Source organism: Trichoderma citrinoviride, assembly GCF_003025115.1.
Source record: "Trichoderma citrinoviride strain TUCIM 6016 unplaced genomic scaffold BBK36scaffold_5, whole genome shotgun sequence".
In the NCBI taxonomy this organism is placed as follows: Eukaryota; Fungi; Ascomycota; class Sordariomycetes; order Hypocreales; family Hypocreaceae; genus Trichoderma; species Trichoderma citrinoviride.
In genome coordinates this window covers 1,187,613-1,213,211 of record NW_020194713.1, presented here as the reverse complement: position 1 = coordinate 1,213,211, position 25,599 = coordinate 1,187,613, and the positions used below count along the sequence as shown (strand labels likewise).

The window sequence follows — 25,599 nt, the reverse complement described above, 5'->3', positions numbered from 1 at the left end:
ACCTCATCATGTCGTTCGATCATGGCTTCTGTTGTCATTGACTCACTAGGACAGTTAACTCTACGTCACTTTTGATCCCACATGGAGCGTTGCCAGGTTTCGATTGAACGTCGACGACTGAGTCCCTCCAGTCTAAAGTACTTCCGGCTATCTGCTGTAGAACGGCATTATTGTTTCTTTGATTTAATCATGCAGAGTTAGATTCGACTGTCTCGTCGACACACTCCCTGCCTGACTCGAAATACGATTACAGGGCCGCTTCAAACGAGGCAATCTGCTTGTCGAGTTGATTCAGTACCTGTTCCGTGTCTGTGCGATGCTGCTGTCGCCACCGTGCTTCGAAGCTACTGGGCAGCTTCCCTGCAATCGTTGACATCTTGTTTTGCGGGTTGTGCATGCTTATTGCCGGTTCCGAGAGCGAGCAATGGTAGTACTTGGGGAACCATGGCCCAATGGCTTTTTGCAGGATATCCGGAAACAGAGGCCAGCGCAGGGATTACGTGCAATTGATGGTGACGACACCGCGGTTCGATATAGCCGAGTGCTGCCTCGTCCTTTGAGATACCTCCATGCTGTCACGAATCGCCCGAAGAGCCCCAACGTCAACGCGAAGAGCCATCATTTCCGCTTCGAAAGGAATCCTGTGTTGCACGCCGTAATCAGAAACACAGTCTTCAATCTGCATATAACAGTTGGTTTCCTGAAGCCAAAGGATGAAGCAGTGCAGCGGCTGAAGAAAGCCCATCTTGCTTGACGCGTCAATAGCCAATGGCATGAGCTAGGCATCACCATCTCTCCTCTTGCGCAGATGAGCAGGGCACTCGTGTTTCTGCCAATGATTGACCCTCTCGTATAGATTCATTCGTCTCTGCACGCCAAGTGGCTCGCCATAGTAATTATGAATCTCTTGACATTCGCACATCTATGCTAATAACAGCTGCAGCTGATGAGCACGCAGCTTCATACTCGTGTAAACAAGCGGTAAACGTAACAAAATATACATAGCCCAAACGCATTAACCAGTGCAGGGCAGCCTAGATTCTTGATCCGGCGCCCGCCATAAACAAACCTGAATCATCCAAAGCCCTATTTCCGTTGCCTATTTGTTCTATTCTTCCTCAAGCTCCTCCGTTATACTCGTCTCTCTCGTCCTCGTATGGGCCGCGGTCAAGCCCACAACTACCTGTTGGACGTTCTTCTAGCCACTGCACATGACACAGGCCTCGGGGTTTTCGATGCTGCCTGGGAGGGGGTCAGTAAAGCGGTCCATCTGGTTTGCTTATATCGAAAGCGTGACTTACAGGCCAGAACAGCGTCTGAGTAAATGTCCCTTTCCCGCTCTTCACTATCCTCATCCTTGTCCTCAGACTGGTTGGGCTTCTTCTCCAGCTCCTCATCCTTGACATTGTCTGAGGGCTCAGTAGGAAGAACCTTGGGGCTGTCTCCCTCGTCAATGTCGGCCTTCATGGGAGGGGCCTTGTGAGGGGAGGCCAGTGGCCTGCTTGAGGGGGGAGGTGTGGTGGTGGGTGTAGGAACTCCGTTAGAGCTCAACGAGTTTGCGGTGCTTTCTTCCCTCTTGGCACTGCTGGGGCGAGGGACGGCAGACGGAGAGGTCATCATGAAAGAAGAACCCGGGGGAGGAGCCCGCTTCTTCAGCACACGGTCCTTGCTGACGGCGGTGTCGGCAACCTTGAGCGCCTGCTGATCAACGGTGAACTGGATAGGCGCAGCTGCGGCCTGGGTACGGAGGTAGTACATGCCGGTCTTGAGACCGAGCTTCCAGCCGGTGAAGTGCATGCTGGTAATCTTGCCCATCGTGGGGTCCTTCATGTGGATGTTCAGGGACTGAGACTGGTCGATGAAAGCACCACGATCAGCCGCCATCTGGACAATTTGGCGCTGAGAAATCTCCCAAACGGTCTTGTACAGAGCCTTGATGTCCTCGGGGATGTTGGGAATGTTCTGGATGGAGCCGTTCTCGGCAATGATGCGGTTCTTCATGGCATCGGACCAGAGACCGGTGTCGACCAGGTCCTTGAGAAGCCAGGGGTTGACAACTTGGAACTCACCAGCGAGGACACGTCGCTGGTAGATGTTGGAAGTGTAGGGCTCGAAGCATTCGTTGTTGCCCAGGATCTGAGAAGTACTGGCAGTGGGCATGGGAGCGACGAGCAAGCTGTTGCGGACACCGTGCTCCTTGATCTGCTCCTTGAGAGAGTCCCACTCCCACAGGTCGGAGGGCTTGACGTCCCACATGTCGTACTGGAGTATGCCCTCAGACGCAGGCGATCCCTTGAACGACTCGTAGGGGCCCTCGACCTTGGCAATCTCCATGGAAGCCTCAAGGGCGGCATGGTAGATGGTCTCAAAGATCTGCTTGTTCAGCTCGCGAGCCTCGGGAGACTCAAAGGGCAGACGCAGAGCAAGGAACGCGTCAGCAAGACCCTGGACACCGACACCAATAGGTCGGTGGCGCATGTTGCTGTTGCGGGCCTCCTGGACAGGGTAGTGGTTCACATCAATGATGCGGTTGAGGTTACGGACAACCACCTTGGTGACTTCGTGAAGCTTCTTGAAGTCGTAGCATCCCTCGTTGTAGTCAACAAAGGCGGGGAGGGCCAGAGAGGCCAAGTTGCAGACAGCAACCTCATCAGGGGCACAGTACTCAATGATCTCAGTGCAGAGGTTGGAGCTGCGGATGGTTCCTAGGTTCTTCTGGTTGCTCTTGCGGTTGCAGTGGTCCTTGTAAAGCATGAAGGGGTTACCGGTCTCGGTCTGAGCCTCGAGGATGGAGTACCACAGCTTCTGAGCGCGGATGGTCTTGCGACCACGTCCTTCCCTCTCGTACTTTTCGTACAGAGCCTCGAACTCCTCGCCATAGCAGTCAGCCAGGCCAGGGCATTCGTTGGGGCACATGAGCGTCCAGTCCAAGTTCTTCTCAACACGCTTCATGAAGAGATCGGGGATCCAGAGAGCAAGGAACAAGTCGCGAGCGCGAACCTCTTCTTTGCCGTGGTTCTTGCGAAGATCAAGGAAGTCAAAGACGTCAGCGTGCCAGGGCTCGAGGTAGATGGCAAAGGCACCAGGACGCTTGTTGCCACCTTGGTCGACGTATCGGGCAGTGTTGTTGAAGACTCGCAGCATGGGGATAATGCCGTTGGAGGTGCCGTTGGTGCCGGCAATGTAAGAGCCGGTGGCACGGATGCGGTGAACGTTCAAACCGATGCCACCAGCCATCTTGGAGATCATGGCGCACGTCTTGAGCGTGTCATAGATACCCTCAATGCTGTCGTCCTTCATGTCGACCAGGAAGCATGAGGACAGCTGGGCTTGCGGGGTACCAGCATTGAAGAGGGTGGGGGAGGCGTGAGTAAAGAACTTGCTGGACATGAGGTGGTAGGTCTCGAGGACACGCTCAATGTCGTCTCCCCAGATGCCGACAGCCACCCGCATGATCATGTGCTGTGGCCGCTCGACAATCTTGCCGTCGAGCTTCAGAAGGTATGACCGCTCCAGCGTCTTGAAGCCAAAGTATTGGTAGTTGAAGTCTCGATCGTAGACGATGGCGGAGTCGAGCTCCTCCTTGTGGCGCATGACACATTCATACGTGTCCTTGGAGATCATGGGCGAGGCCCTGTTGTTCTTGGGGTTGACATAGTGGTAGAGGTCGCTGACGACAGCTGACCACTGCTTCTTGGTCTGCTTGTGGAGGTTGGAGACGGCGATACGGGCGGCCAGGATGGCATAGTCGGGGTGGGTAACGGTCATGTACGCGGCAGTCTCGGCAGCCTATTGTTCTCAAGGTTAACGTCTGAAGCTTCAACAACGAGAGAGAGCAGGCTCACGAGATCGTCAAGCTGCACCGTCGTGACGCCTCCGTAGACACCGGAGATGACCTTCTGGGTAATGGCCACAGGGTCGACATGCTCAGTGTCCAGGCCGTAACACAGCCGCGAGACACGAGCGGTGATCTTGTCGAACTGGACACGCTCCTGACGACCGTCTATCCACGGACCATTAGAAAGACTCGAAGGGCTTCATCTAGATCCAGCAGTGAGGTGGGATAACATACCACGCTTCCTGACATACATGGCGGCGGTGGGGGAGCAGCTGGACAAGAGAATGACGTAGGCGGCGATGCTCTTCCAAAGGCTCTCAGACGCTTGCAGGTATCAATCAAGACACTCAGGCAGTCAGGCAGGGCTTTTGAAGGCTGTCGAGGTGAGTCGAAGCCTTTGGTGATGTTGTTTTGTCGTGTCTGGTTTGGGGAGGGAGAGAGGGAGAGTGAGCGTGTTCCCCTCCAAAGCCGCAGGAAGAACGTTTTATTCTCAGGCGCGTCTCCAGCACGCGCCACGCCAGCAGTTTAGCGTGAAAAATACCATTAAAAACCATTAAAAAGCGTGTTAGGAAAAAAAAGAAGTGCCCCGCGCAAGCAGCCATTCCAGTGAGAAGACGGTGGCTTCGGCCAGTCAAAGGGCGAGGGCGGCTCCAAAGCAGACCCAACAATCACTGCCTCATTCGTCCTCGTTAAGCCGGATCGGGCTCATAAACAAGATGCTAAAGCGTCCCACGAGCAATTAATCATCCTTCCTTGCGTTACAGTCCAAGAAGCTCTGTTTTGGTGGATACGCGAATCCCGGGCGCGTGTCTTGGTCATCGAGTTTGGCGGGCGCTGTCGCGGGATCACGTGCGTTTAATGGAGTGTTTTACTAGTTGTAAATGCTTTGCGAGGGATGACTCAGCGAGGTTCCGAGTTGCCATTTTGTCGATGCATCTTGGACCACGTTCATGTACATCTGCTGTATCAGCATGTAAGAGGAGAGCATTTGTGAAATCGCTTCATATCCAGGACTGTTTGTGTCTTTATGTCTTTTATTCTGGGGAGAACCCGCCATCATCTGCCCCGCCACTATTTTGCAGCCATCTCTCGTTTCTCATCAGTATCTCGCACAATGAGTGCCCCGCAGCCCGGCTCCGAGCCGGCATCAGAGCCTTATAAGCCCAGATATATCGATGTACTTCAACCCCTTCGAGCTTGTCACTACCTTTGAAGGGCTGTTGGAGACGCTGATGCGTAGCTACTACAGATAGGAATCAATCTAGCCGACCCCATCTATCGGGGCAAACACCGCGGCGTCCAGCGACACCCGGACGATCTCAAGGATGTCATCAGCAGAGCCAAGGAGGTGGGCTGCACCAAGCTCATCGTGACGGGCTCCGACTTTACGAGTGCTCGTGATGCGTTGGAGCTGGCCAAAGAATTTCGTTGGTAAGCCCTCGGCCCACAGGCTGCAACCATAACACTGACCTCGATTACCGTTCAGCCGGGACATGCTATGCCACCGCCGGCATCCACCCGTGTAGCAGTGCAATCTTCTGCAAGGGAGGCCATGGAAGACATGAGGAGGAGCACACGGCCCCATGTGAGCCCGAAGCCTCGGAACCAGCCGAGCACAAGGGTGAGCCCGACCCGGAAACGTCAGCCAAGGTGATTGACGAGCTCATGGCGCTGCTCGCCGACGCCAGATCCTCCAGCAAGCACCATCTGGTGGCCATGGGGGAGTTTGGACTGGATTACGACCGGCTGCACTATTGTGGAAAGGCCGCCCAGCTGCACTCTTTTGAGGCGCAGCTCAGAGTGGCCGCCTCTCTGCAGCCTCAGCTCCCGCTGTTCCTGCACTCGCGAGCTGCCCATCGCGATTTCGTGAACTTGTTGAAGGGGGCTTTCGGCGAAAGGCTCGAGAGGCTGGAAAAGGGCGGCGTGGTGCACAGCTTCACGGGCACGATAGAGGAGATGAAGGAGTTGATGGATCTGGGCCTGCACATCGGCGTCAACGGCTGCAGTCTCAAGACGGAAGAGAACCTCACCATGGTCAAGGAGATCACCCTCGACAGGATCATGCTCGAGACAGACGGCCCCTGGTGCGAGGTTCGACCGAGCCATGCTGGATACCAGTACCTGATAGAGAAGAAGCCTGAGCCGGAACCGCAAGCGACGAATGGTGAGCCTCAACCCGCCGACGCGGCCGCACAGCAGCAGCAGACGAAGCGGTCGAAGAAACAAAAGAACCAAAAGAAAGAGCCCGACGTGCCGAGTCGCTGGAAGGTGGTGAAAAAGGAGCAGTGGCAGCAGGGAGCCATGATCAAAGGCCGCAACGAACCGTGCACCATCGAGCGGGTGGCCAAGATTGTTGCCGCCGTCAAGGGCGTGAGCATCGAAGAGCTATGCGAGGCATCTTGGAGGAACACGGTCAATGTCTTTGGCCTCGGCGAGGAGGCGAATTAGATTTCATCATGGTTTCTCATCATCAATAAGGGTATCAAAAGCGCATAGAAAGAACAGTATACAATATATCCAAAACCAACCAGATGCCGGACTCCCCATCCCATCACAGCCCAGACCCCTTGTTGCCCTTTATCCGTCCATGCTTGACAATGCCCAACGTAACGCCATCCTCCCCTGTCATCCAGCCGGGCATGCGTTCGCCATCTATGATGCCCGCTTCCACGAGCTGTCGGATACCGGCAAAGACGTGATTCCCTTGCAATGTGATTTGCACAGTTGGTTTCCATTGCGAAAGGTTCTTGGGGTCATTCGCTTCCTCGTCATCGTCATCGCCGGTTAGACGGAGCGCGGCATCAATTGTTCTTCTCCGAGCTGAGACCGATGCTTCGCCGGGAGCATCGCCCTTGTCCTTCCCCGACCCTAGCTTTTCTGCAGCGACAGGCGTGGGAAATGGGTCTTCGAGCAGGACATCAATCCTTTCAACACCCTTTCCATCATTGACGAGACCAGAGTCGCCAAACCGTGCCTGAGCAACGAGCTTGGCTCGTTTGGCAGCCCGCTGATCCGAGTTGAGTGGTTTCAGCCTCTTTCGGCTCTTATCAGAAAGAGATGAGTCGTCGGAAAGCGGAGGACTGGGGAGAATGGTATCGAGGGGAGACTTTCTGTTCTGTTCTGAGGCATAAATGCTCCAACCACCTCCTGCGGCGTTTCCCCGCCCAGGGCCCCTTTTATCCAGGAGCGTCTCCAAGTTTCGGCTGGTAAGGTTTGTCGGTTTGAGAGTGTAGCGCTCTCTCGGCCTGGATAATGCCTTTGGTACACCCTGGATGATCAGATTCTGGAGGCTCTTGGATTCGCCGCCGGCGGCTGGGCCATTGGCTTGAGACTTGGTGATGTAAATGTGGGAAGACCCATCCGGGAAGGCCAGGTACACCGTCCGAGACGAAGTGAAGTTGGCGGCCGTGCCGCTTCCGGTGACGCCGGAGAGAGCCAGACTGCTGTTATAGGGAGATTCTATGACGAATATACGTAAGAGCAGGACGGGGAGGTCCTTTGGGCGATGAAAATGGTAGTGAGCCTTGATATCCGGCAGGACCTGGTCCTGGAGGCTCTGTAGGAAAGTCGAGGGGTGAAATCGAGGAACACTCAGCGCCTTGTCATCGACACGAAGGACTTCGTCCTCGACACCCTTGGTCGGCGGCTTGAGCGGGAGAATCTTATAAGCCGTCCATTTCTGTGACATTGGATGCTCTTCCAGATGGTAGAAGTCGACCATGGCGAGCTGATACAGCGACAGCCCGTGCCTCCAATCGCCCTCCAATATGCGATTGGCTACGTCGCGCTTCGACCCCTTTTGCTGCTGCATGTCGACGTAGAGCTCGTACAGCTGCTGGACTGATTCGCACGGGGGGTACACATCATCCGGGTCGATGTCATCTTCGTCGCTTCTCCGCTCCAAAAACGGCACTGCATTGGCTATGGTGTCTCCGTCGAGCCAGCTCAGGGCCAGGGAAATGAGCGCTTCGCGGGATAGCCGGTTCAGGCTCTTTATGACGGCTGGGTTTGAGGAATCCACGCGGAGCGACGACGGCAGCCTGGCCTTTGTTGGTACCGAGAACCGGGCCATTGCGGAGGTGTGAGAGGAGGAGTCGCTGTGGCTTTGTGAAGAGGTTGGATAGAAATTGTGCAGCTTCGCCCTACATGGCGGCTGTCACAAAGCCGAAGAGGTGGATGATGACGATACTGAAACCTGAGATGAAGTCCATCAGACGCGGCTGGAGATGCTGAGACGCGTTGGAGGAAAATACGTACGTATATGTGCTTAGTCATCCCAACAACCTGCGTCGCTCCAGGTTAGCGGAAGACACCACCATCTACACAGTCTATCACGACGAAACGACTGAAAGGTTATGATGGACAGTTTCAGTAATCTTTAAAATGGACTGAGTCTACAATCTTCTATGGACTTATTGCCATGTTGGTTGCACTGCATGTATCGCGAAGCTATGACAACTACTTTCACCTTACATAAGGTAGTATGGAGTACACGTACATGGCCAAGAGACTCAAGACTCAAGACATGGAGCAAGCCAACGGCTATCTAATTACGAGTCTGTTCTAATAGAGTACATATATGCGATATCTAGTACATTTACAACGTGAAGATTAAGCCAAAATGAAGTCCTTTGAGTCAGGATAACATTCTAGACACGGGATAGAGAACTTCTCTCACCGCCGACTCAAAGACACCCGTCTGAACCGCAGCACCGAAACTACACGCACGCACTCATTCATTAGCAGCCCAACCTCCAAGAATACACGAACGGAGCTTTGTGTTGTCGACTCACCCATGGCATTTCGCTGCATCACGCAGTCTCTCCGCCAGCCTAATGATGCTCTGCATCTCGAAACCGCCAAAGAACGGCTGCTTGCGAATATAATGCCACGCCTGTATCGGCGTCACATCGCCATCTCCTGATACACTCGGCGCAAGGTTCAGCAGCCGCTCAAGCACAGCCGCCGGCGCGTTCTGGTACGACGGAGGCACCGGATTCTCAGGGTCGATGGGTGGCAGAGACAAGCATGAGTGCAGCTGAGATGTAGTGGTCAAAGCATGGCCGCTTGGCTCGTGTGGCTTTTTGGGATTGCCGTGTATGTGGCCCAGGCAAGGGCTCTCTAGGCTTCATAGTTGGTTCATTGGTCAGCTTTCTGTCTCCTACCGACCTCTGTGTAGCAAGGGGAGCATACGTCAGCACAAACTCCATCCCGACGGTTGTGACATCGAGCTCGGAGAGGCGAGTCTTGCCGCTGGGGTCACCTAGGGGGGCTGTGGCCGTGGCTGTCGGCACATGAGCTGGGAGTGGCGGCGGACCGTTGTCTCGGGAGATGTGATCTGAGCCGTGCTGATGCAGGTACGTGAGATTCTCATCAGTCCAGAAAGTGTCCGGGCTTGCCGCCTTTTCCGCAAAGACTGCCCATGTATCTCTTGAGGCAGCGTCGGTTCCCTGTGTCCGTCCATGCGCTGTCTTGATATTGCGGGAGGTGAGTTGAAGCGTGTCTAAGGGCAGTACATCTTCTTCAGGAGACGGCATCCAGCTGCCATCACATTCGCCGGGAAGGGGAATGCCATGTTGAGACAAGAGAGTCGTCAGTATCCGGACCTTCTCTTGAAGCTGCTCGACCTCAGACGTCAAGTCGGCCTCACTCTTCCGAGCCCTTGCAAGCTCAAACTCGAGGGCCTTGGTGTACTTGTCCTTGCGGTCCCGATAAGATCTATCGGTGAACATTTAGCGGCCGTCGGGAATGCAGGGGAAAGGGGGATCAGCCAGGTCAGGCACTCACTGCTGGGCACGTCGCAGTTGGGCACGCCTTTTCTCCACGGGGTCGGCCTTTGGCTCTGTTGCTCACTCTCCAGGGTCAGCATGAGATCTCATCTCTTCCCACACCGGAGAGATTACTAATGGCAGGAAAGAGGGCTGAAGCTGAATTAAAGCTCCGGGAGGGATCGGGACCGACCTCTCGGGTTGAAGATGCGGAATATCTTGTCTGCCATTACGATGCAAAGAGCACGATTATGGGGTCTGTACTCCGTACGTCGGTTGATGGGCGGTCGGCTTTTGGTTGTGCCTAATTGGACGGTTGAGAAGCTGGGCTGATGTGAAAGCTGGGCTGGTGAGACCTTGTCTGCTTTTCAAGATTCCAAATGGCATTGGGATCTGAGGGGTGCCGACTTCCGGAATAGGGCACTTTTGATGACATGGACTCACATGTAAGCAATTGCAGCGACTTAAAGTTATTAGTATTGCCGCTCCGCCAGGGGTGTTTGTGCCTGGTCGAAATTATGAGTGACGGCTTGTGAATCAATCAACGAGCTGTTTTGTTGGCAAGCTGAGATGAGGTTGAGAAAGGGGTCATTTGAGTCGAGATTCTTTTCTTCGGCAAGCTTGAAACTCCCCAATCGGTCTTAGGATTCATCTCCTCCTCCTTAGAACCAATGCTACGTACTCAGCTTGCCACGGCCGCTCATTTACAGAAACACAAGGAAAACCCTCTCCTACTCTAATTGGATATATTGTTTATTATGCTACGGAACAGAACGCTCGAGCACCTCCAAGTCTGCCGTTTCACCCTCGATCCTCCTTGTCACATCTCTAAACAAAGCCTGCCTTACGCATCACCCGCGTCCCAAACAGGAAATGCGACTCCATCCCCGTTGCCTCATCCCCCAAGAAACGCTGCACCCCTGTCCCGTCTTATGCCCGATTAGGAAATTCTGATTATCGCGGGTCTGAGATTAGGCTCGTGGAGAAGCGAAAAGATTCCTCATGAGGAGGTCTCGGTTCCTGAGCTATCATCTGTTTCTGGAGAGTAGCTCGCGTTACAGCTTCCGGGGGGAAACTGGCATTATCCTGTTTGCTGCTGAGGGCTGGAAACGTTGAGCTCGCTTTGCACGGCACCGGTTCATCGGAGACGCGGAAATGGCCGTGGAGTTTGGAGGGAGGAGAAAGGAGATGAGGGAGGCATCGTGAAGGAGATGTATAAGTAGGGGCGACGAAGCCGATATGAATTGCGGCAACATCTCAACCAACAAGTTCTTCTCTCTCTCGCTCTTCAGCCCTATCTACAAAACATCTCGAATAGACGAGTCTGACAATAAGCAACTCTGGTAGTTGGTTTTGTCCTCGACGCCTGCACAACCACCGCCACTTCCACTTACACTTACACACTCCTATTTCCATTACTCAAAATCTGACATTCTTTACCCAATCCCAAGCTCCTCTCTCTCTCACAATGCATTCCTCCACGTGGACATCCCTGTTTCTCCTCGGCCTGGCAAATCTGGTGCCTGATGCGTCAGCCCGACCGTCCGCCTGCCCTCCGCCTGTCAAGCCCGGCAAGGCCATCTACACCCTCAGCAACGAGCAGCAGAACAGCGTGATTGCCCTGCCGATTGGCAGCAACGGCTTGCTGTCCCAGGGAACGAGCACACCGACCGGCGGCGCAGGTTCCAATGTCATCGTTGCGAGCGGCAACACCACGGGGCCTGCTGGTCCTGATGCCCTGAACTCCCAGTCCTGCTTGACTGTTGTCGGCAACGTAAGTTGAAAGAGTTCACACAACCCATCCACCCCTAATGAAGAAGCCAATCTGCTGACTGGGTATCGCGTAGAACCTGTTTGCCGTCAACGCCGGATCAAACACAGTCACAATGTTCGCCATCGACCCCAACCACCCGACCCGCCTCACCATGGTGGGCAAGCCCGTCTCCATCCCCGGCGACTTCCCCGTCACCGTGGCGGCATCGGCCAAGAACCAGCTCGTCTGCGTCGGCGCGACCGGCGCCAAGTCGGGCATCTCCTGCGCCTCCTTCTCCGCGCACGGCATCGGCAAGATGGACCAGCTCCGCCCCGTCGGGCTGAACCAGACGACGCCGCCCTCGGGACCCCCCAACACCGTCTCCCAGGTCTTCTTCTCCGCAGACGAGGCGACGCTCTTTGCCACCGTCAAGGGCGACCCCAACGCCAACACCAAGGGCGTCTTGGGCGTCTTCGGGGTCGAGCAGCCTTGCAACGGCCGGGGATCCGCGACTGTGAGCGAGGAGGGCAAGCTGACGGATGTGGACGGCACCATTGTCCTCTTCGGCTCGTCCCCTATTCAGGGATCCTCCGATCTGTTCGTCACCGATGCTGCTTTCGGCGCTGCCGTGCTGTCCGTTGACGCGGCCACTGGTGCTGCGAGCATTAAGAACAAGGCCACCATCGAGGGCCAGGGAGCCACGTGCTGGGCGGCCATCTCTCCCGAGACGAACACTGCCTTTGTCACCGACGTCGCCGTCAACCGCATCGTGGAGGTGTCCCTGGCCGACGCCAGCATCGAGTCCATCACCGACCTCAACAACGGCGACCCCGGCCTGATTGATATCCGCGCGGCGGGAAGCTTCGTCTACGCCCTCAGCCCCGGCAACGGAACCACCCTGCCGGCTGTGACCGTGATGGATGTGGTGACCAAGAAGCAGGTGCAGCACTTCCAGATCAAGGGGCTGGGCGCGAGCAAGAATGCTCAGGGTGTTGCCGTGCTGCTGTAATATCAAAGTGATGAGAGATGGTCGGGCTTGGGGGGTGTTGAATGATTCGGATTGCTTATGATTTTAACTTGGAGGGCAGCGTCAAGATTTGTTACAATGTAATTTAGACCGGGTTCTTTTCCCTTATCTTTCTGTTTTCTTCCAAGTTACTTGTGTCTCTGTTTGTATATCAAAACTTGCAGCTTATAAAAAGTTGAATAATGCTTGTTACATGTCTTTCGATCGAAATCATATCCTCTCTTAAGATTTCAATAGTGCAACAGCCCTCGGAATAGTATCTGCATGATAGTGGTTTGATATTGTACTCACACAGGACTGACATGGCTCGAAAAGCATTGCTTGCATGAGGACGTGGCTGCCCAAATGCCTTCACCCACTCTTTCGATGGCTTCATCCATCCCTACCTGTCACATGTAATGTCCGTCATAGTTTGGCTTTGGATCAGGAGAGCCGTTGGTCTCGACAGCTGACTCCGTCTCCCCTCTTCTGAGGTCCAAGCGGGAACGTGGCAATGGCCAACACAATGTGAGACATCAAGCCGTCGCTTCTTCTGTATGCGCTGATTCGGCTCATCAACCACACGACTATCCCCAACTCGACCTGGTCCCCGTAGGACTTTAACTCGCGGAGCATGTTGGCCGTCCCGAGACATTATCGCAGCCAGTCAGCGAGTTCCAATCCACGGTGAACCCAGGCTTCAAGCAAAAACTGCCCAGTAGCTCCCCCAACCGGCCGGTTGCGTGATTGCGTCTTTGACGATGCGACCCTGATTTGCGTGCTTGGACGTGCAGCGGCCGGCCAACAGCAGATCACATGGCGAGATTTTCTCCGGTGGCCACGCGCGGAACGCACCAATTGAACGTGGCCGGCGGCATTTTGGGATGCAAGGCCGTCTGCAGGCTGCTGAGCAGGCGAGGCAAGGGACTTGATGTTGGAATCGACCACCCTGGCCTTCCGAGGGCTCTTCCATTAGCCGAGACAGGGATTGCGCGGGAGGCGATCCTGATGAGAATCGTGAACACGCACCCGAAGCGACGGCTTTCTCGGTGGATGAGATTCAGCTGCCCTGACGGATGACTATTCCATACTTGCTTCTAGTATCTGAATTAGTAGGGAGCAAAGTGCAAACTCCTTTCTCTTGGGCGATCGCTATTCATCCCACATCACGACCGTGACGAAGACAAAGAGCAAGACGACGAGTCATCACGTAGCCGGAAACGTCCTCGGCTAGCAGTGATGCGAAACCAACGGCAGGCAAAGCAGGGCGAAGTCCAAGTCTCTGGAACCCGGCGAGTTGCAGAGTCGCAGCGTTGTAGAATAGCGGGGAGGAGGGAGCGGAAGCAGCGCCAAGCTGCATTTGATTCTGCAAGCTCGTGAACCGCGGCGGCCTGGTTGGTGGGCTGAGGCTGAAGAGGGTGAGGGCTATTAATTGACGACGGAGCCAATTCAGTCCCGAGCAAGTTAGTGCTTGTACCTAGGCAGACGGGATGGAATTGCTGGAGCCCCCACGCATTTGTCGGGAGGGAGAAGAAGGGGGTTCACGGGGGAAGAGAAACAGCCGCGTGCCTTTGCGGGACGATTTGGGGCTACTGAACTGAGTGAAATTGGACTCGACTCGAATGGCACGGTGAGCGTTTAATTGCCCGGATTGTGCGAGTCAACGACCAGGCGGAACATGGACAGGGACAGTGCGGGCTTTGCCTGCTCGGTTGGCCACCGCACTGTCCGTTCATGCAGCCGTTCGGCCACTGATGAGACGGTGGAGGCAGTCTATGATGGATTCACAGGCTGATCAGCAACGGCAGACTCCAGAAAAACAGGTTGCGGCGCTGTAACATCGACGTCAATAACGGCCGGGTCGCACAGGGAGTACCGGGTACGGTGCAGGAGGTGCAGGCCGCGCGGTGGAGCACCGTACAGGTACCCGCGCGTGCACATGCAAACAGCCGTCGCCTTAGTACCTTACTCCGTACACAGTATCATGATCAGAGATAAGGTAACAATGGGGAAAAGCCCATCCATTGCCTGTGTGGCGATTCCTGGCGCGGAGTCGTCCTCAACTCTTAACAAACCGAATGAGCAAATGGAGTGAGCGATACGGCGTCTGCGGCCGCTCTCACTGGCTGCAGCAGGGTGGGGAGCCCGGCTCTCCAGGCGTCCAAGGCGCTGTGGGCGTCCACACCCTGGGGCCCCGACCACTGAAAGCGCCGCGTTTCTGGCTGGCCCTCCGCAGGTACCTCGCGCCCCGGACTCGAGCGCAGCCAAAGGCATGTCACGGCGGTGGGGCCCAGCTGATTGATTTCTCAGCACGAGTCCTGAGAAGGCGCTAAAAGGCCCTTTCGGGACCCTCTGAAGCCCCTCCAGGCCCACTGGCACAGTCGGAGCCCTTCGGCGAAGCGGTCGGTTAGCTGGCACGTTGCACGCATTTCTGGCGGGCGCGAGAATAGAGAGGAAAAAAAATCTCCACACAGAGGGCTGGAGAGTCATAACCCCGATCCAGGCAAATCCATGGCTCCCTGCGATCTCGCTACTGTACAAGTCGCCCTCTAGCATCTCTTCCTTCAAACATCTTCCTCCATTCGTCGCCATTTCGACGTCACGCACTTCCTCATCGAACGAGCATCCCGCCGACGGCCAGAATCGCAGTAGACATCGAAGAGATTGTTCTGCTTCGCTTCGTTTTAGAACCACGACGGACAACAGCCGACTGTGAACTTCAAGGGCGCTCTCTTCCCGGCCGTGCCCTTGCTTTCCACACCGTCTCGCAGCGTCGACGCATCAATTACCGCGATTGCGAGACCACAACGCACGGTCAATCCGTGACGACTCTCGTCTGAACATCCTCTCGACGGGGAAAAAAAAGAAACCACAAATCACAATGTCCAACTACAGCGGACGACACGGCCCCAACGTGTCGCAGTACCTCCGCGACCTCAACACCATCAGCCCCGGCGACACCACCGGCCTCGAGGAGCCGTACACCATGGAGGACGATCTGGCCATCTTCACCAACACGCAGTTCTTCGACATCGACTCTGGCCGGAACACCGACTTCCAGGCTCAGGCCCAGCCCGTCAAGACCGAGGGCAAGGCACTCCACAGCGGCACCGCATCCGAGGATGTCAGCGCAGCGCCCTCGGTGATCGGTGAACTGCCCAACCTGGATTTCATGTCTGGTGAGTGTGGGCATCCTGTTTGCACGTCTACTTTGTCTGCTGGTGTTTTGTCTGTTTTGTCTGCATTTTCCCATCTCTCGCAGTCTGTTTCTTCACCACCACCCTTTTTGGCAAGACACCAGACCCTGTCTTTTTCCTCTTGCAGCAACCCGCGCACCTAGCGTGCCCGGCATGCTTTGTCAACCCGGTGGATGGGGTCCTTGCATCTCTTTGGCCCTTTTGCTTCTATGCTCCCCCATACCTACTCAGGCTCCTCCTCACCCGCGCCGCTGCCATTGGGACGAGCTGTCTCCAAGATTGGATGCGATGCAGGCAAAAGTGCTGCTGAAGCGCGCCCTGGAGGTGGGGCATCCCGCACTTCGCATGCGCTGACAAATGGCCCGGCGATGGTGCAATACCTCGTGATTTTGACACTCTCATCCCCAAATGCAACATTGGCCCATGGATCCGCGACGCATTGCGAGCGGCCATGGATGTTGCGGCGCCTATATCCCCTTTCTGTATACCCGTCATGTCGCCATCCTGCTTCGTCCCGTCCCTCCCTCCGCTGCCCACCCCGTCCGCGTTCCCCGTCGTTGGTGCGAGCGATATCGACACATACTTGGCGCTGCCGGCTGGCCTGATCACAGTCGCTAACCATCCATGGTGATATCAGACTTTACCTTTCAAGACTTCAACAACAACACATATGCCGCGCCCCACATGAACAACTTCCCGGAACAGGGCTTCCAGCCTCTGCAGCCCAACCACGGCCACGTCCAGGTGCCTCCTCACCATGCGCGCTTCCACCAGGCACCCCCACAGGTTGGCGACAAGCGCAAGTCCGAGTCCATGAGCCAGGAGGAGGCCGCCCGGGTGGCTGCCGAGGAGGACAAGCGGAGGAGGAACACGGCCGCCAGCGCCCGTTTCCGCATCAAGAAGAAGCAGCGCGAGCAGGCTCTCGAGAAGTCCGCCAAGGAGATGTCTGACAAGGTCGCCAACCTGGAGAGCAAGGTCTCCCAGCTCGAGACGGAGAACAAGTGGCTGAAGAACCTCCTGGTCGAGAAGAACGAGGGCAGCGAGGACATTGTCGCGCTGTGGAAGGAGTTCACCAAGCACGCAAGCCAAAAGGCCAAGGCCACCCCCGCCGAGTCAAGTAACGGCGACAAGGTCAAAGATGAGCGATGATGAACGAACATGAGCTTATGAAACCATCGCTACTCATTCTGGCTGGTGTTTTCTTCAAGCTTCATAATGCGACGCTGATTCAAAGGCGTGAGGGGGGTAAGGGGGGCGTTGATTTGGTTACTGGCGTTCTGCATCATTCTTATTCGCATAGGAGCTTCGTCCTGCCCTGGGAAGATTTGGGTCATGGGGATAACTGATCCAATCTGGGGTCGAAGTGAACGAAGCTGGGGGGTCGGCGGCGGCGGGATTTGGGTTGGCAATCCTTGCTTGTTTATAACGTGGCATATATGCAGATGTGGTGGGCAGTAGAGGGCCAGAGTAAAGGGAACGGGCTCTTTATATGTGGAAACGGTGATTTATTTATATTCATACGAAATGACCAATCTCTTCATTCCCTCTCCATTATAACATACATATAATCGGAACCTAAACCCCTGATTTTCATGTTCTATTGTTTGCCTGAAGTGTCGTGATTGCCACTAGCGCCTATGCTGTCATTGCTCCCTTCGCTGATGCCACGGGCCTCTCTGAGGGCGGCGAGGCGCTCCTGGTTCCGCTTGCCGAGGATGCGGAGGGTGTTTTCGCGCTCAATGTCGGCCATCTTGTCCCAGTTGGCGATGCGGGACATTGTGCCGTCGGCGTTGACGACGAGGGGCCCGAGGTGGTCCAGCTTGACGGTCGAGCCGGAGCCGCTGACGTCGAGGGTCTGGACGCCGTTGTCTGATGGATCTGGCGCGGGGAGGGCGTTGCGGGGGACGGTGGTAGTGGATTCTGAGGTTGAGGCAGAGTCGCTTGAGGATGGTGGCTGTTGTTGTTCTGAGGTGGACGACATTTTGGCTGTTGTAGTTGAGAAGGGGCTGCTGAGTGGATGACGATGTGAGGGTTTGAGTTTGAAGTGGTGGTAGAGGTTGGTGAGGATGCTGCGGCGGAGCATTTGGGGTTGATGGATGGAAGGGGGTTTCGTTGAAGATTATATGACTACGGTTCGTTTTGTCTTTTGAGTTCGTAAGGTGGTTCTATGTATGATGCGTGTCGTTGCAATGGATCGAATGCAGAGCCCGCGTTGTGTGGGTGCGGAGACGCAGCTAGAAGGTTCGGTTAGATTGGATTTCGATCGCAAAGTGCCGATGCGCCGCACACGATGCCTTCGAATCAGCACGACGGGCCTAAGTACTGCATACTTACCAGATAGGGTAGCACCGTATCAATTCTTCTGGAAAGGACCTGAAATTTGAGCTTGACTTCTCCCAATTGACGATGCTTACCTTAACTTGTGGTTCCTTCAGTTGGAGGTGATTTTCCCTCTCGAGGCTGGACTTGACCGATTTTATTTAGGCTAGGGAAGACGGTTTCTAGTAGTTTCCCCGGTTTGTACGTAAAGCGTCTCTTTAGTCTTGTTCGGTACTCGATGCCGCAGAGTTGACACGAATCATTTGCGTATTCTGCCATGTAGCACAGAGAGAGCTTTGTCTAAACATCAATGAATACCTACTTAGGTAGCCACATGCAGCTTCAAAGGGGGCAGAACACGGGAATGGCATCTTCTCAGCCTCGTCCAACCAAAGCACCCTTTCTGCCGACATTGGTGATTCTCTCCCCCCACCTGCTTCTTATAGAAGCTCCGGGGCTTTTTACTTCGTTTCGTCCAGTGAGTTGTGTTAGAAATGTTCAATGCGCTCAAGCTAGCGGCTTGAGACTTATTCACTGCTGATGTTGGGTTGTGTTTGTGTGTGTGTATCCAAGTTGATTCCGGTTCGGTCCTTAGCTGATGGAGCTGTGGTCGTGCAGGGTCCCTGACTGCAAAGACGCAAAACTCCCCGTGTTGAGGTGAGGAGCCAGGGGACGGTTAGATCTCGGGATGCAAGAGAGTGAGGTGGCTTCGATAACAAGTGGCCGCCTTTATGTATCTCGGCTTGCTCGGTGTGATGCTATTTGGAGCAAAAAGGGGGAACCGTGGGCTGTTCAATTTGGTATGTTTTTTCGGCAAGTTGGCCGCGATCGACACTGACACGCTGCTTGGCCAAGGTGAGATGTGTGGAGGAGACACTCTTCCCCTCACTGTTGTGCTTCGTAGCACCGCAGCCAGTTTGAGTGAGACTTGTGTAGTAGCTGCTCGCTCCATGTGTATTTCCACAGCTATGGTACTCGTTCGTCATAATATCTTTCAGAATGGTTGTCCAATTTTCATCTGGGACAACTTCAAAAATCCCAATGATGAGGCCTTTTGCCAGTCTGCTCGATAACCGCGGAACGAGGTAATAGCAGAACGGATCAATGGCAAGACCTCCTGGACACCGCTCCTTTTCCGCATTGTTCAATGCTTCGTGTTTTGCGCAGCCGCTGCAGGGTCTGCTATGCACAGCTCCACCGCTGGGGAGTTTGGTATTAGTAGTAGTACATGTAGGCAAGGTAGGATTGGTTTCAAGGTGACGGTGATCAACTAACGTGCAGCATTGCAGTGGTGAGGAGCAAGTAGTAATACGGGGTGGGTGGGAATAGCCTCAACTCACTGGCGCGGGAGTGCCCATGCTCTTGCCTGTCTTCACCCTGATCTTGAGTCGTGTCTGCTTTCTTTGTTGTCTCGACCAGATGGAATGAGCTTAGATAGTGAGTGATACCCAAGAATCTCAAATTTGGCTGCCTATTCCATTCATCGTCGCCTTACACTGACATGTCCATCTTTGCTCAACCCTCCTGTGCTCTCGTCCGGCGATCCTGCCTCCCATCGGCCATGCCGTCCCGCAAATCGGGTGGCCCCAAGGCCCGGAATAGTTGCAAGATGCACCGTCTCCTTGTCCTGTCTGCCCCTCGTTTTTTCGATTGTCACAGTTTTGGTGCCCAGACACCGGCCCGGATTGGCAGTCCAACAGCGGCCTCTCCACCTGCGAGAAGCAGCCCGGCGCTGCTAAAAAGGGGCCTGTGGCTTTTTGAGCAGCCTAAGAGGGGTCATCTGGAGAGCAGCTAGCGGATCCCGTCTGCTCTAGTCGCCCCGTTGGCTTTTCAGGATTTACGCCGTATTATATATGGTCGATGCATCGCGGTGACGCCCCAGCAGGATTTCCGAGTTTTTGGAGATTTTTTTTCCCCTTCGTCTCTCTTCGTTCCCTCGTGCAGCTTTTTTCGTTGTTCTTGTTTGCTACGGGCTTCCAGCTGCGCATTCGCTTCAGCAGTTCAGGCATCTCCTGCTTCCCTTCTTCTGGCCTGTGCCTCGCTGAGTGACGTTGTGCCGTGCCGTTCTTCCGACGCCGTCCTACCTGCCGCAGACCGAGTTTCATCTCCTTATTTTCCCACAGGTTGGTTCGCTTCAAAAACTCAATCCATTTTCCATTGTTGCAAGCAGAGAACTGATCAGTGTGATTCCTTTTGTTCAGCCTGTCGAACCGCCAAGATGTTCTCCGGACGCAAGTTCTCCATCAACCGCCACACTGGCGCCCCGAAGCCGCTGCTGCGACGCTTCAGCAACGTCGAGCCGTCGATGAATGGTTAGTTCAGGCCTCTACATGCAATCTGCGGACATTTTGCACGGTGGGGGATGGCTGCGATGTCTGCTCCTGCGCTTTTCGACCACAAGTTTTCCACAAGATAACCTTGATCCCAATCTCTGGGGTTTCCCCTCTGCAACTTTTCATCGCGATAGTGGCAGCCCTCTGAATGGCGGCGGTGGCTTGAGTGTTTCTCCTGTCCAAACCCCGCCAACCAACTTGCACCCAACCAACCCCAACTCCCAAGCCCGACTACCCCTCCCCCGCAGCGGTTAGCCCAGCGCAGCCACCGCGGACTCGCGACGGGAATCCCTTCATCTTGTCTGCATTGGGATTGCGAGCCCGACGCCTGATTGTGGTTCGAAAGCTGACTGAGAAGGTGGCCCTGCAGAGATCCAATCCAAGGTCCACAGACAATTCCGCAATGCGCACGAAGGCCACATGCCCCACGCCGGCCTCGACGCCAGCCGATCGTCCACCGGTGTCATCTGGTGCACTGAGCGCGCCAGCGAGTACGGCTTCCTGGACGAGCCCGAGGCGTGGGCCAACCTGGGCCAGGGCGCCCCCGAGGTCGAGGACGACATTGCCGGCTGCTTCAAGCGACCAGAGACCATCAACCTCAGCGTAGCGGCGCGCGAGTACGGCCCTACGGCCGGCATCAAGCCCCTGAGAGAGGCCGTCGCCAAGCTCTACAACGAGATGCACCGCCAGGGCAAGGAGAGCAAGTACACCTGGGAGAACGTCGCCATCGTGCCCGGTGGCCGTGCCGGTCTGATCCGAATCGCCGCCGTCCTGGGCAGCTCCTATCTGTCCTTCTTCTTGCCCGACTACACGGCGTACAACGAGATGTTGAGTCTGTTCAAGAACGTGAGTCTTTGGTTTCTAGAGTATGACAAGCTAGGCAGAAATTTTGGCTGATACGTGGTACAGTTCGCGGCTATCCCCGTGCCCCTTTCCGAAGAGGACGGCTACCACATCCACCCCGACAAGATTGCCGAGGAAATCGCCCGTGGTACCTCCGTCATCCTCACCTCCAACCCTCGCAACCCCACCGGCCGGGTCGTTGCCAACCCGGAGCTGGCCGAGATCCAGGACCTTTGCCGAGGCCGCGCCACCTTCATCAGCGACGAGTTTTACTCCGGCTACAACTATACCAGCAACTGTGATGGTACGACCATCTCGGCTGCCGAGAACGTCGAGGATGTCGACGAGGACGATGTCCTGATTATCGATGGCCTCACCAAGCGCTTCCGACTGCCCGGATGGCGAATTGCGTGGATCATCGGTCCCAAGGGTGAGTTTGGATCCATTCAAGAAACGGATGTACTAGCCCGGAATGCTAACTTTCTGTGCCTTTATAGAGTACATCAGCGCGTATGTTTGACTCGATGAAACGTTACTGTATTGGAGAGACGGTGCCACTAACAGGCTGTTTAGTATCGGCTCATGCGGTAGCTACCTGGATGGAGGTGCTGTGCATGCCCTTCAGGAGGCTGCCATCCCCATGCTTGAGCCAAGTGTGGTCCAAACCGAGATGATTCACCTGCAGCGCCACTTCCGAGTTTGTCCCACCAGAGCACAGAAGCCTTTTGAACATGAAGTCTAACTAGTCATTAGGACAAGCGAGACTACACGGTCCGACGTCTGCGTGAGATGGGCTTCTCCATCAAATACGTCCCTGATTCTACCTTTTACCTGTATGGACAAACACACCAATCCGGGCGTCCGTTGTGCACCAGCAAGCTAACCCTGACCTCCTAGGTGGCTGAACCTCGAGGGTCTCCCCGACGCTATTTCCGACGGGCTCAACTTCTTCCAGGCCTGCCTGGAGGAAAAGGTCATTGTTGTTCCCGGCATCTTCTTCGACCTGAACCCCTCCCGACGACGTGACCTGTTTGACAGCCCGTGCCACCACTTCGTGCGTCTGTCGTACGGACCTAGGATGGATGTCCTGAAGCTCGGCCTCGACGGAATCGAGCGGGTGGTCAACAAGTATGGTTTGCCCCAGGCATTTTTGAGCTTGTCTCCCAGCTAACCTTTCTGCTTTTCACTTTAGGTTCAAGCGATCCACCTAGATATAGGGAATAGGAGAACACCTGAACTATGCGATATGAGCCTCGGACGTCGGAAGTTGCCCCTTCAAGGCAACATCAGCCTTGACCGAGCCCTTCACCGCGGACAAGAGGAGGCGAAGGTGAAGTTTTTGGACGGTAGGGGGGAGTAAGTTGGGTGGAGTGTGGAGGCTGTGGGAAATGCATGACGGAAATCTGATGAACTATGAGAGGAACGGAGTGTCAGATGGCTGAACCGTCGGCGGATGATGACCAGCTGTGAAGCCAACACGTAGCGCCTTGAATGAATTACACTGTTTGAGACAAGTCCGAGTGTCAGCCGCCGAGCCTTGGTGCACGCAGAGCCGAGGCTGCTCAGCCTTGCGCCTCATTGCCTCCTGGGTCTGCTTTAGTACCGCCGTTGACGGGCCGGATACATGCTCGTCTTGCTCGGTTCCTTATATGCTCTCCGCTCATGCTAATTAACCTGGGGGAAGACATGAACTAGCCGAATCCCTCAAGTGTCTCCCAGGGGAACCATCTCCAAGCAACCGGTTCTCTGGAACCCACTAGCAGTAACTGATGCTGCATGAGAAGCCACAGTCTAGGATGATTGGGTAATGGTTGTGACAAGGCAGGGGGCAGGGCTTCTCGAATGTAGGCGGTCGCATAGACGGTCTAGATCGACCCTCCGAGCTTACCGATATGCTTTTCGAGGCATTGCCCTGCCTAGGAATCTCGGTTGCTGTCAGTGCTTGGGAATGCGTTGCTGCCTTGTAAGGCAAACTGGAGGCGTGAATATGCCGTGGCTTATATGGCCGAGTATGGAAGTTTGCATGTCGCTAATCTGAGGCTAAGGACGCCATGCGTTACCTGAGCCCCTGGCTGCGCCACAGGGTCTAGAAAACTTACATACCAAGGCGATGTCGAAGAATGAAGTATGAAAATTGAGGGATGGCAAAAAGTTGAATTAGGGTGCCTATCATATGACGTATTGAGATCAGTTACAAGGGAGTTTGTGTAGACAGTCTTCAGGCAGTCGCTTCTATAGGCGCATGTTCTGTGGTTTTATGATCGCTGCGAGTCCTTTTGATGTCAGCTCTTCCGCTATGTGCCTTGCCTGAAGCCTGACCAGATCTCGAGATCTGCTAGTTGAGGGGGTTCCACCAGCGGCTTGTTAGTGCGTCTGCTAGTTGCAGCACTTGTCTGGGCGGTGGCAGGGCTTTTGATGCACCATCAAGCAACTTTATATTGTCACTACAACTTGGCATTCTCCATCTGGTTCATTCCCACCGCACTTGCAAGCAGTGAAAGCGGAAGCCTAACATCCTATTCGAATTGTACTCCGTAGTTGATCAAATCTTCTAATTAGGAGTAACTGTGAATGGCATGACGCGATTTCGAGTAATCATCTGAGTCAAAGCGCAGGAGCGGGCGCAAGGGCAGGCGAAACGAGTGAGGTGTATGTACTTCATTGGACAGAGGTATCTTAGCTATAAAAGACGTGGCCAAACATCTGAATTAGCAAAACAGCCAAACAAAACTGATCTCGGCAGCTTTTTAATGGCATTTCTTGTTTGCCGCCTCCTATTCCAGATTGCCACGTTCACGTTGTCTTGACTCGAGCATTCTTGAGCCTTGATATATTTCAGGTACTACAAGCAAGCTCCTGCCACATCTTGGCATCACTCTTGACAAAGGAAGTTGCGGCTCCCTGCGTTTGCTGCCTCCTGTGCAACTCTATCCATCCGCCATTGCCTTATTTAACAGCTCTTATCGTCTAAATTAGGCAGTACTTCATATTTGGGGATTACTGGCAGGAAATATCAAACAGACAAAGCAAACGCATCAATATTTAACCAGGCCGCCATCCATCACCCACGGACCAGTCTTCTATCAAAACACCGACATCTTTCACTTTTACTACTTCTTTCTTTACAACTCCTCCCACGATACGGAGTTCGAGATAACCATTGGATAAGAACAGCGCATCAACCATAATGGGCCTATTTAGCAGGACCAAGCCTACGGGCTCTGGCAAACAGAACAATGAGGAACGGAATCGAAATGTTGAAGAGACTGAGAAGAGCAAGTCGTCTTTAGCTTCAATTAATCCATTTTCAGGTATGTTTCTGTCAATGTCTCAGATTCTCCGACTTTGCTACTTTACGAGGAGAGGCGGTGGATGCTGCTTCTCTGTCGGGGGACAATGTTGGATGCGTGAAAGCAATAGTTGGGATGTAGCAATGCTAATGTTCCCCCTTTTCTACAGATGCCGCAGCGGAAGATGCGCCACCAGCATACTCTCAACAAGCTCCGGCCGCTGCAAGGACTTCCTCACTGAGGCTGTCCAAGATAACAGATCCTGACGCCCCGCACGCCTTCCTGGCATACTTTGACACCGTCTTCATCATCGACGACTCTCGGTCCATGGAGGCTGACACTCGCTGGAATGATGTCCAGAAGGTCCTCGGCTACATTGCCCCCATTTGCACCACATACGATGAGGACGGCATCGACGTGTACTTTCTGAATCACAGAAATCGGCAACAGCTGGGACCGAGGACAGATAGCAAAGCCAGCGGTGGCTACTACAACATCCACGACGCCGCAGCAGTCGACGGCATCTTCAAAGAAACCCGTCCCCGGGGCGGCACCCCCACGGGCACACGCCTCAGCGACATCCTCGAGCCCTACGTTGGGAGCCTGGAGGAAGCCAAAAGGACGGGCGAGCAGGTCAAGCCCGTTAACATCATCGTCATCACCGACGGCGAGGCGACGGTCGACCCGGAAGACGCCATTGTCAGGTACGCCAGAAGGCTCGACCAGCTCGGCGCTCCGTCGCATCAGGTCGGCATACAGTTCTTCCAGGTGGGCGACAGCAAACAGGCCAGGCAGTGGCTCAAGGATTTGGACGATCAGCTCAGGAAGCATGGCATCCGGGACATGGTGGACACGGTGACCTGGGGTGGGTTTGCTGCTCGCTTTTTCAAGACGCTTTCTGCGGATGCGATCCTCAAGACTGTTCTCGGAGGGGTTGTTCGTCGTCTGGACAGGAAGCCGTCTTGAGGGTATACATTCCTCCCGCCATTTAGAGAACCACGATGGGCTTCCAAAAGGTTGCTGGTTTGGCTGTCTTGCATTTTTGGTACAGGAAACCACCTACGCAACGAAAAGAGTAATGGCGGTGTTCTGATTTCTTTGGGCGCAGAGGAGAACCATGAAGAAATCATGGAATTGGGGCGGCAAAGTCTAGATCATAGATTTATCACATTTGAGTACTAATACGTGTGCTGAATTTCAGTGTGTTGTCTGTGAATTACGTGTTCCTGTTGAGTGAAAGAGATTAACTAAG

At 54.7% G+C, this 25,599-nt stretch overlaps 9 protein-coding genes across 9 annotated transcripts; 5 read left to right on the top strand and 4 right to left on the bottom strand.

Annotated features, from left to right (window-relative positions):
• Positions 1–1,198: 1,198 nt before the first annotated feature.
• Positions 1,199–4,091, bottom strand: BBK36DRAFT_1158401 (hypothetical protein; the record flags this gene model as incomplete). Its single annotated transcript, XM_024894106.1, has 4 exons — positions 1,199–1,242; positions 1,302–3,789; positions 3,846–4,003; positions 4,073–4,091. The coding sequence occupies 4 exons, from the start codon at positions 4,089–4,091 to the stop codon at positions 1,199–1,201; spliced, it is 2,709 nt and encodes a 902-aa protein (XP_024750889.1).
• Positions 4,092–4,952: 861 nt separating this feature from the next.
• Positions 4,953–6,286, top strand: BBK36DRAFT_1115973 (hypothetical protein; the record flags this gene model as incomplete). Its single annotated transcript, XM_024890180.1, has 3 exons — positions 4,953–5,015; positions 5,088–5,265; positions 5,325–6,286. The coding sequence occupies 3 exons, from the start codon at positions 4,953–4,955 to the stop codon at positions 6,284–6,286; spliced, it is 1,203 nt and encodes a 400-aa protein (XP_024750888.1).
• A 103-nt stretch (positions 6,287–6,389) lies between these two features.
• BBK36DRAFT_1158399 (CHL4-domain-containing protein) lies at positions 6,390–7,910 on the bottom strand (the record flags this gene model as incomplete). Its single annotated transcript, XM_024894105.1, has 1 exon — positions 6,390–7,910. The coding sequence occupies one exon, from the start codon at positions 7,908–7,910 to the stop codon at positions 6,390–6,392; it is 1,521 nt and encodes a 506-aa protein (XP_024750887.1).
• Positions 7,911–8,474: 564 nt separating this feature from the next.
• On the bottom strand, positions 8,475–9,846 carry BBK36DRAFT_1197098 (hypothetical protein; the record flags this gene model as incomplete). The annotated part of the gene is made up of 5 exons (XM_024896971.1): positions 9,800–9,846; positions 9,626–9,680; positions 9,032–9,556; positions 8,632–8,964; positions 8,475–8,556 (listed from the first exon to the last, which is right to left on the bottom strand). The coding sequence occupies exons 1-5, from the start codon at positions 9,834–9,836 to the stop codon at positions 8,475–8,477; spliced, it is 1,032 nt and encodes a 343-aa protein (XP_024750886.1). The 5' UTR covers positions 9,837–9,846.
• Positions 9,847–11,074: 1,228 nt separating this feature from the next.
• BBK36DRAFT_1116172 (hypothetical protein) lies at positions 11,075–12,368 on the top strand (the record flags this gene model as incomplete). The annotated part of the gene is made up of 2 exons (XM_024890207.1): positions 11,075–11,380; positions 11,454–12,368. 2 exons carry the CDS (start codon positions 11,075–11,077, stop codon positions 12,366–12,368), a joined length of 1,221 nt encoding a protein of 406 aa, XP_024750885.1.
• A 2,878-nt stretch (positions 12,369–15,246) lies between these two features.
• BBK36DRAFT_1197096 (basic-leucine zipper transcription factor-like protein) lies at positions 15,247–16,711 on the top strand (the record flags this gene model as incomplete). The annotated part of the gene is made up of 2 exons (XM_024896970.1): positions 15,247–15,544; positions 16,200–16,711. The coding sequence occupies 2 exons, from the start codon at positions 15,247–15,249 to the stop codon at positions 16,709–16,711; spliced, it is 810 nt and encodes a 269-aa protein (XP_024750884.1).
• Positions 16,712–17,150: 439 nt separating this feature from the next.
• BBK36DRAFT_1197093 (hypothetical protein) lies at positions 17,151–17,645 on the bottom strand (the record flags this gene model as incomplete). The annotated part of the gene is made up of 1 exon (XM_024896969.1): positions 17,151–17,645. The coding sequence occupies one exon, from the start codon at positions 17,643–17,645 to the stop codon at positions 17,160–17,162; it is 486 nt and encodes a 161-aa protein (XP_024750883.1). The 3' UTR covers positions 17,151–17,159.
• Positions 17,646–20,085: 2,440 nt separating this feature from the next.
• Positions 20,086–22,228, top strand: BBK36DRAFT_1197091 (Aspartate/tyrosine/aromatic aminotransferase; the record flags this gene model as incomplete). The annotated part of the gene is made up of 6 exons (XM_024896968.1): positions 20,086–20,193; positions 20,585–21,060; positions 21,124–21,487; positions 21,606–21,754; positions 21,811–21,890; positions 21,955–22,228. Exons 1-6 carry the CDS (start codon positions 20,100–20,102, stop codon positions 22,226–22,228), a joined length of 1,437 nt encoding a protein of 478 aa, XP_024750882.1. The 5' UTR covers positions 20,086–20,099.
• Positions 22,229–24,674: 2,446 nt separating this feature from the next.
• On the top strand, positions 24,675–25,313 carry BBK36DRAFT_1167953 (hypothetical protein; the record flags this gene model as incomplete). Its single annotated transcript, XM_024895108.1, has 1 exon — positions 24,675–25,313. The coding sequence occupies one exon, from the start codon at positions 24,675–24,677 to the stop codon at positions 25,311–25,313; it is 639 nt and encodes a 212-aa protein (XP_024750881.1).
• Between the last annotated feature and the right edge of the window lie 286 nt (positions 25,314–25,599).